The sequence below is a fragment of the Lottia gigantea genome, assembly GCF_000327385.1.
Source record: "Lottia gigantea unplaced genomic scaffold LOTGIsca_32, whole genome shotgun sequence".
Classification (NCBI taxonomy): domain Eukaryota; kingdom Metazoa; phylum Mollusca; class Gastropoda; family Lottiidae; genus Lottia; species Lottia gigantea.
In genome coordinates this window covers 2,008,020-2,017,822 of record NW_008709073.1, presented here as the reverse complement: position 1 = coordinate 2,017,822, position 9,803 = coordinate 2,008,020, and the positions used below count along the sequence as shown (strand labels likewise).

At 32.4% G+C, this 9,803-nt stretch overlaps 2 protein-coding genes across 2 annotated transcripts; one reads left to right on the top strand and one right to left on the bottom strand.

Annotated features, from left to right (window-relative positions):
* Positions 1-240, bottom strand: LOTGIDRAFT_79393 (hypothetical protein; the record flags this gene model as incomplete). The annotated part of the gene is made up of 1 exon (XM_009057915.1): positions 1-240. A coding segment is annotated over one exon (240 nt), but the record flags the coding sequence as incomplete, so codon positions are not given.
* Positions 241-2,687: 2,447 nt separating this feature from the next.
* LOTGIDRAFT_206537 (hypothetical protein) lies at positions 2,688-7,529 on the top strand. Its single transcript, XM_009058055.1, has 7 exons — positions 2,688-2,723; positions 3,788-3,927; positions 4,640-4,823; positions 5,258-5,316; positions 5,794-5,839; positions 6,491-6,556; positions 7,246-7,529. The coding sequence occupies exons 2-7, from the start codon at positions 3,821-3,823 to the stop codon at positions 7,381-7,383; spliced, it is 600 nt and encodes a 199-aa protein (XP_009056303.1). The 5' UTR covers positions 2,688-2,723; positions 3,788-3,820; the 3' UTR covers positions 7,384-7,529.
* Positions 7,530-9,803: the final 2,274 nt, after the last annotated feature.

Sequence of the window (9,803 nt, the reverse complement as noted above, 5' to 3'; positions counted from 1 at the left end):
TATATACTGATGTTGGGAATGTTCAAATCTAAATATTTGATGTCGGATGTATTCAAATTTAAATATTTGATGTCGAATGTATTCAAATTTAAATATTTGATGTCGGATGTATTCAAATTTAAATATTCGATGTCGGAGGTATTCAAATTTAAATATTTGATGTCGGGAATATTCAGATTTAAATATTTGATGTCGGAGGTATTCAGATTTAAATATTTGATGTCGGAGGTATTCAGATTTATAGGTGATGTCGAGAAAAGAAACTAAAGCCCCCCCCCCCCCGCCCCTTTTTTTTTTGTTGACTCGTTTTCATTACAACAAACAGTTGCAGAAAAGAAGTACGTAAAACTCCATTTCATAGCAGTATCTTTGTTGAGAAATGGAACAAGAAAATTTCTTTTAGATCATTACAGTTGCAATGTACGTATAATATTATATACAACGGCAAATTGAAGGTTTTCAGATAAAATTGACCAGTTTGTAGTAATATCTCACCTTAAAATCCCGAAAAAATCTTCAAAATCGCAGAGAAACTTGTAAACACGTCTTAGAGGCAAGCAAATATGATTTACTTATGACGTCATACTATTGTATTATGTATTTTAATTGTATAACGTCATAATAAAGGCTGACAATTGGAGCCACATCTTCACATTATCTGTATTCGCTAGCGTAAAATCCATTCAAATCGCTGCATTAAATGGTACAAGAAATGTATAAGAAAGGTGTTATATCAGTCAAGGTATTAGACAAAGTACGTGATAGCTTAACATTGCGAAGATGTTAAATCCAAAACCCCCCAAATTTTTGACATCTTCATCAAATCACAAAAAAATTCAGAATATGTCACTTGGAAATTTGACTACGCCACTGTATTGAATATTGGTTGGTAGGTAGGTAGATGACGAGTTAACGTTCGCTTCCAGCGGATGCTGATATCGCAAACTAGGTAGTTGTTGCTAGTCGTAGTAGAACTAGAACATTTTTTTTGTCCGATGCAAAATTATGGGAATTTTTAAGTACATTATTGCAGAAATTCAATTCAGTTCTGAATCAGTTTTTAGCATTTTACTTTGCATGTTTGATTCATCAGATGTAGCTTGCTAAATATTACTCAATGCAGGGAATTGTACGTTTTTATGGTAACCGATCTACAAAGAAATTTACAAAACTCAACTGAAACATGACACACGCGACGGACTTTATGCGTTGGAGAATTTAAGCAAAAAACATTGTTGTACCAATGTGTATACGTTTTCAATAGCCGCACATGATGGATTTTATTCAAAAGAAATGTTGCGTATGGCAGTTTGTCACATGACTTTTGTTTCAAATGTTAATATACATTACAGTTTAAAAATGTTTTTATTCAACGCCATACGCATATGTTCGTCAGTTTCTATGAGTTGGCATCTTGCAGCTTCAAACGACCTACCGCGAAAGTTAAACTAGAAATTCAGTTTTAGTGTCAAGGATTGCGGAATGTCGCATCACTCTGGTCCCAAAGTTGATACGAGTACGCATATGACAGATTCGAAACATTATTTTGTTCAGCATTCAAACAGTTGCGGTGCCAGACTTCCGACTGGAGGTTCAGATCGGGGACAGACTATCAAAATATGGCAACTTTGTTGACGCATCAAAGTAGCAAGGCCCCCTGCCCACAATATCTGAGATGATTCTCTTAAGAAGGTTTTCGAAAATTGAATTGATTTGGTGCATTCTGACGCAATTTTTGGAGCAAAACGTATAAAAATCATATTTTCCAATTAGTAACAAATGCTGTGGGGGTACTGAACGCTGGGAAGATTAGATATAGATCATCAATTGGGGGTTTTCAGTTAAAATGTATTGGTTTGTTTCAATATCTTACCTTCAAATCCAGAAATATTCTATCAAATCTTAGAGAAACTTGTGAACACGTCTTTGAAGCAATCAAATATGATTTACTTATGACGTCATACTGTTATATTATGTATTTTAACTGTAACGTCATAATCAGGATTATTAATTGACCTGTTTCGACTGTTTCCGCCAACTTCTTTTTTGTATATGTTTTCAAAGCACTGGAAATTTCAAAAGCAAATTGGATGAGTTCAAAGTTGAAAAACTTATGATGGATATCTTTGTTGAGTTCTTGTCCTTGATAAGGGTATTGTGTGGTGGGCATTATGCAATTTGTCTGATATTGACCATTCATTATTCCTTGAGACGTGTGAAAGAAAATAAACTTTGTTTCCAGTTGTACCAATAATGTTTGATTTAGTCGATTTTTGGGCTCTTTTTGGTCTCTCTCGATAGATGTTTTATCTAGCATTATTTTTTTTGGCCCCCTTTCGCAATAGCAATAAGATTTTCTTCGACATTTATTCATTCCTTAAACCTTTCTATGCTTTTTATCCCCCTTTTTGATGATATTTTTATTCAAGATCTTGCCAAAAGGGTGCTGCTTTCATTGTTGTCTGAAGTAAATGTATTATAGGCTTAGTTATTTCCCTTTGATTATTTAAGAAACCGTTCTATAATGTAATGTATAATAATTTTGTAATTCTGCCATATTTTATATACAATTTAAGCTTCGCCTTTTATAGATTTTCAATATTCTAAGTTTTTTTTCAAAATTTCGTTTCATAAGTTCCTGACTAAATTTAAACAAACACCTGCGACTGACGTCATATCCTGTTGTCGTCACTTCCAACAACAAGCTGTTTATTTTTATCTAAGTGAGTGTGTTATTTATTTTTAATTTATGACTTTTAAGTGTTCATTTAAAATCAAATTTATCGCCATTTAGTGACCATTTATAACTATTCATGCTACGGGTTAGTATTGAAAGCTAAATGATGAGACGGGAATGGTTTTTGATTCTAGTCAAGTATGACGACAGAGAAAATCAAAATTCAGACTCAGCAGATCTACTGATATACTGATACTGATGTGATTCAGACGAGATTGTGACATATGAAGTCGACTATGACCAGGTGACAGTAACTGCTGATGTTAGATTGACACTGACTGAACTAGTTTGACATCAATGATAATGATCAATATATATAACATTTATATTGACTATTTGGCTTGGTTGTTGTACTTGTAGATTGTAGGCCAACATTGACATAATGAGACCTCTCATTCTAAATAGTAATGGGGTATAGCCTACTCTCTGACTACAATTTTGACAGTATTAAATTTTGGCAATCATTTCCAGATGAATTGAAATACTACAAAATATATCAGAGAGTCTTAGATCGTCTTTGGGGTTGATAAAAATATCAACAAGTGGAAAAGTTATCATTTGTTAAATTTTTCAGTCCGAAAAGAAGGTCATTTTCACATGAAAATTCTGGGAGGAAAATGTGACTATTTCAAATTTAATATTACTGAACCTTATATATTTCTATGAACAAGAAAGCGGAAGACATTGTAACACAAATAGTATCCAGTTGAAAATTTTGAATATATATGAAATGAGAGAAAAACTTCAGCTCAAAGCTCAATGTAGTCAGAAATAATGATCAATGATATACAAACTGTATGATAGACCTTTATTTGCCTAGATAGGACTGCCTTACTCCAGCCTTGTTTACTAAGCATCGAGCATACATTTGTCTTGCAGACGTCTCAAATTTGATTTTTTTACTTTCCATCATTTAATACTGTAAGCTTACATATTCTATCTTATATTAATGGTACGGTAATCAATGGTCAACATTCTCCCTACATATTTTTGTTTTATGTATTTTGAATTGAATGCTGAAACTGAACTAATTTGCGAATTCCATTTCAGGCATTTAGGTTGAAACCAAAGAAAAAACTCAAAATGAAATTATTTGCATTATCAGTTTTATATAAATCACCTGATGGTAAAGTAAATCAGTTAAAAGCTGCCCATGAATTATCATCATTTGGTTATTTTCAAAGAGGCAGGTATGTATACCCTTAGATTCCATTTCATTATTAATATATAGAGAGAGGCATATACCAAAAATTGTTATTTTGTGCCCCTTTTCTATGTGTAGATACCCTGTTGTACCCTCTCAGATGCTCCACAGAGGCCTGTTAGTATGACCCCTCCACAGAGTTGCTGCATTGTGAATTCAGCCTCGACTGTTGTCCCCCCTATTGAGTCAGTCTGCTCCCTATTTATACCCCCAGTCTCAGGAGGTTGGTGCCACACCTTAAGAGATAGCCAAGTCAAACTCAATATACATCCTCAATGCACAGATAAAGAAACACAAGATATGAATGCATAGGTTAGCTGTATGAGTTTGTAATTTTTAGGGGCATTATCTTCATGTTTGTTGATGACCCTGTATATATTCTAGTCGTCGGCTACAGTCTATTCGGCATAACCATAATGACCATATCATTTGGTCAAAATGATCCCACAAAACGGTACTGTTAGATAGTCAAAATGGCCTCAAAATATATTTTATTTCATAGTAATTAATTATTTCTATAGTGTATTGAGTAACTCTCAGGCAAAATGAACCCCCAAGAAACAAGCAAATTTACATTAAATTGGATAACAATAACCCATACACTAAGGTATAGATCACAATCCAGGTAAAGACAGGTCTCATTGTGGGATTTGAATATTGAAATAAAGGTTTTATCACAATGATTTTCGTTATTTCAGTATCAAAGAGTTTATGGACTTTACCAGTAAAATTATAGTAGAAAGAACAGCTCAGTGTTCTAGAGCTTCTGTTAAAGAACAGGAGTATATATGTCATGTATCTGTACGTAGTGACAATCTAGCTGGTGTTGTTATAGCTGATCATGAGTATCCGCAGAGAGTTGCTCATACTTTAATTAACAGAGTAAGTGCTGTGACTTCAATGTTAGGTCATCAAACTTCTTCCAATGTGCCCACTAGCACCCTTAGTGGAAAAGTCTGTGACAAATGCTATTGAGAGGGGAATTTGAGACTCTGGTGAAGGAGATTTTTAAACAAAACTTTCTCCAAGCCATTAATTGAATAACTGATTTACATATTATAAATCTTAAATATTGAAGATAGAAAATTGGGATTGAAAAATTTATAAAGAAAGGAATAGTATATCCAAAAAAGGATTTTCATTTATCTAACTTAAATCTTACTGCTGCAACCATTGCTAGGATAATTTGACTTTTACCGATCTTTTGCATGTTCTGGTGCATTTGTGTGAGAGCTAATAAATTACATACTTGAAGGTAACATACCATACATTTAATGAAATTTATAGAATATAGAAATATAACTTTATATTTTAAGGTATTAGATGAATTTAGTTCTAAAATATCACAACAGCAATGGCCAGTTATAAAAGAAAGGTAAGCTAATGTCTTTTTCTTGTAAGATGAGTTATCTGTTATGAATGTGGATACCAACTTTTCAATATTAGTGACTTTATATTAAAGATATTTTAAAATATACTTAGTAAATTTCCTACATATTTGCACTTTCATTTAATGAACTTTGGAAATATATTTTTTTCTGTTAAACAAAGGTATTATTGATGTAATTTCTAACTGATGTTAATTTTCCTTAGCTTTAGAAACAGATAATTGCTACTAGATTATGCATAGATTCAAAATCTTATCTATTTTAATTACATATTGATGCAAACAGATGATTATTTATGGTCATATTACTTACAAGTATGGTAAGACTAAAGCCAATTGTTCTTTGTAGTATTTGGTGCTCTTTTGCTTTTATTAAAGATTTGTTCTGCACAAATATTGTGTCATATGATTGCTGAATATTCTATTTAAATTAGTGAAGTTTGACTGAATTTCTTTATATTATAGTGAAGTAAATTTTACCACATTACCTGATCACTTACAGAAATATCAGGTAAGCCTTAGATTACCTTCTTTTATTTTTTTATTGATGTATGATTCTTAAAGGGACATGTTCCCATTTTTTGGACCAATCACACTTTAATCTCAGAAATTGGAATATTTTAGCTTAGCTAATCAATAATAGCGTTCACAGCTCACTGTTGAAATTTTATCCTTCAAATCCATGTGTGTCTAGAATTATACGTGTTTGAATGTTAAAATGACGACTTGACAATCTAAGATATTCTGTGATATATAAAAAAGACATGTATAGAAATAGTGTGTAAAATTCCTAGTTTGAAGTATTTTAAAGAAGTTATTCGATTTTCGTACATTTCTAATACTTCTGAAGACTATTTACATATATTCAAAACTCAAATTAACCCTCCAAAATGGCACACTTGTCCCTTTAAACGTAACCAGGAAAAGGGTTCTAAGAGACCTAAAAAAAAGTATTGAAAGAGGGAAATTCCAGTTTTATTTGTGAAGCATGGGCCCAGTTCTTAATGATAAATCCAAAATGAATTGCATAAAATCAACCTGAAGTTTTCAAGTTCATAAATTTCCAAAATCTTTCCAGAATAGTTAACATGTTAATCTTTACTTAGAGCTGAAAGGCTTCTATGCAGTAGGTTGAATATATCGTATTGTAATAACTTTTCAGGATCCAAAACAATCAGATGCCATGACCAGAATTCAGTCTGATTTAGATGAGACCAAAATTATTTTAGTAAGTATTTATAGATCAGTTTAGAATTGTATTTATCCTCCTTGCACACTGCATGGAGTTGATTTTGATCGTTAGTCTTTGATAATAGAAATGTAGATCATAATAAATATTTTTTTTGGATTGGAAAAATACATTGAAAACTTGATAGTGTTAAGACAGTAAAGAAATCAGCATGTATTCTCTTGATAATGTTACTTGCATGACCATGTGTGAATTGTTTAACTTGACTTAACTTTGAATAGGTCAGCCTTCACACCCCTGGAGTAATCATTTGAACCCCTCACACCCCTAAACAGTGGACATTCAAAACATTGTAAAATTTATAATTTTTATTCAAACTATAATCATGATAATCACACATAATCATGGATATATAATCATGCGACCTCAATAAGATGTTCATTGGGAGAGCTGTTACTGTTTTCTTTGGAACCCTATAATATTCCCCCAAAAAAACTTCTCCTGCAACAGTTGTCCACACCCCCTACACCCCAGTCCCAAATCCCCAAGAGGTGAAAATACCCCAGGTTGGGAACAAGGGGAATAGATCCATATGTTATATCCATATTTCCAGTGCTCTTTGTGTCATCTTAAGAAGTCAAATTCAATCAAAATAGTTTAAAAAGAGCCGAAATAAGAAGCTTTCTCATGCATAATGGTTGTTTTTAACCAACATTTTTATTTTCCAGTATAATACAATGGAACAAGTATTAGAAAGAGGTGAAAAATTAGATGACTTAGTTGAGAAGTCAGAAGGTTTGAGTATGCAGTCGAAAACTTTCTACAAAACGGCCAAAAAGACCAATTCTTGTTGTGTTATATTATGAAGTGTCAGTTTTATTTTAGCTCAATTCAGTTCTATTAATTTATCGACCCTTTTCATAAATCAAAACAAGATCCACTTCGAATGACTACAGGTCGTAGCTTTTTATTGTCAACAAGGTTATGAAAGCACAGGTTCAGGGTTTTGCAGAATATTTTAAAATTATAAAGGTGATATTTTTGATATTGTCCTGTAACGATGGTCAAAGTAGAAAAAGTGAATATTTATAATATTATAACTATCACATCATAAATCTTTATAAAGAGAAAGTCCAAAGATGAACCCAAATGCAGGATGAAGTTACTTTAAGTTGCTCTATACTTGTACCATATAACAGTCATGTTTTCAGCCCAATCTTTAGTTGTCAAATTTATTGAATTATATTGATATTTTGAAATATTTAGCTACTAAATTACTAACAATTTTCTAGTCGTTTGGTAAGCTTATTTATATCTATGACCATTCTTATTGTCTCAATATATGTTCAGAATATAAACACTAATCACACTGCAAATATCTGAGCTAGGTCTAAACATGTACACAGTCATGTAGCACTTCAGAATGAAAATCGGGTACCTGGTTTGCTAGTTAAATTTGCAGATGGAAATGTGTGATAGACTGTTAATAACAGTGTTGCCTATTACAAGCAAACCAGAGGTCGGATTTTCAATATAAAAAGTGTTACACACAGCTGTAATTGTGGTCAAATAGTTGGAATATCCATATTAAGGCCTTTTAATTAATTAATTAGTTGAATAGCTTAATTCCCCTTCGCACTTAATTGTAATCTTGAGGGATGGTATGTTTCAAATTCTCAACTCTGTGCCACTCTTGTGACTTCTCAATTGTTAAATTTGCATGACAATGTTGACTTGACTAGAAAACATTTGAGAGAAGGGAGTTGTAGAAGCTGACTTAACAGTTAAGGCTGGGAAAGATATTGAGCAATTGTGCAAGTAGTTATGAATACAGTACAAGACTGGCTTATTGAGTTATAATGACTGTTTATTCTACCCCCAACTTGTTTATGTTTTAAATCGTCCCACATGTGCACAAAGAATTATCATATCCTGACTAATAAAATACTAACAAAAATTTCCTCACATAATGATAAATGCTTATTTTTATTCTTGATGCACCTCAATATTATAAGAGTAATTTTCGTTTTTGTTTATATTAATCATTTTATTTTGTGCTATGTTATATGTAAACAATTTAAAATATCTACCTGCAGAAAATATCTGTACATGTCATGCTTATCCTTAAAGAATCAGATCAAATTGTGCATTGTTTGTTCACTTTTTTCATGAATTTGAAGAATAATGTTTAGTTGGCCATTATTCATGTAAAATGTTATCTGAAGTAATAATCAGGATAGTATACATTTTTACAATGTCAAGTTATTATGAACTAGGTCTTATACCTTGACTCCAATAGCTGCCTTTCTTAAATCACTGATTGTAAATGCAGGGATTTGGTTGGATAGCCCTCGATAGGGGGCTATGAATTTGCTGTTGTATAATCCAATCAAATCGCTGCATTCCTTGATACAAGAAAGTTGGCTATAGCAGTCAGATGAAGTTCGTAATACCTTGACCATTGTGAAGACGGATAGTATATGAAAGTTTCTCTTTATTTGTTATTGTAAATTGTAAATATATATTTTAATTGTATGTCAATGGTATGTACACTGAATGTAATATGTATATTTCCATGCTAAGCAATATTCTGTCATCTGTTGTTGCTTACGATATAAAAGCAACATGCAAATCCAAGATATTAAATGTGTGATACTCAAAGCTAGTATCAATATTCGTAAAGTACCCGATCAAAAAAATGTATAAGTTAATGATACATGTTCCTCCAATTCATGTTATTATCATCCTGCCTTGCTTTATGTTCAGTATAATGTAAACTGTATGTCATATGATATGTATATATAAAATGTATCTGCTGAATATTGGTTGTTTTTGTACCACCACGCTGGAATGTAGACATATATGATGGCTCCATTGCTTTTGAATGCAGGACTCTCTAAAATGGCCCTTTAATATTGTAGCAGCTGTTATGACTCCTTGGTAATCTAGCAGCTGTTATGGATCCTTGGTACTCTAGCAGCTATTGTGACTCCTCAGTATTCTAGCAGCTATTATGGCTTCTTGTTATTCGAGCAGATATGGCTTCTTTGTTTGAGCAGATATTGTGACTCCTCAGTATTCCAGCAGCTATTATGACTTCTTGGTATTCGAGCAGATATTATGGCTTCTTGATATTTTAACAGCTATTATGACTCCTTGGTATTCCTGCAACTACTGTGGCTTCTTTGTATTCCAAAAGTTATTGTGGCTCCTTGGTATTCCAACAGCTATTATGACTCATTGATATTCTAGTAGCTATTATGACTCATTGGTATTCTAGCAGCTA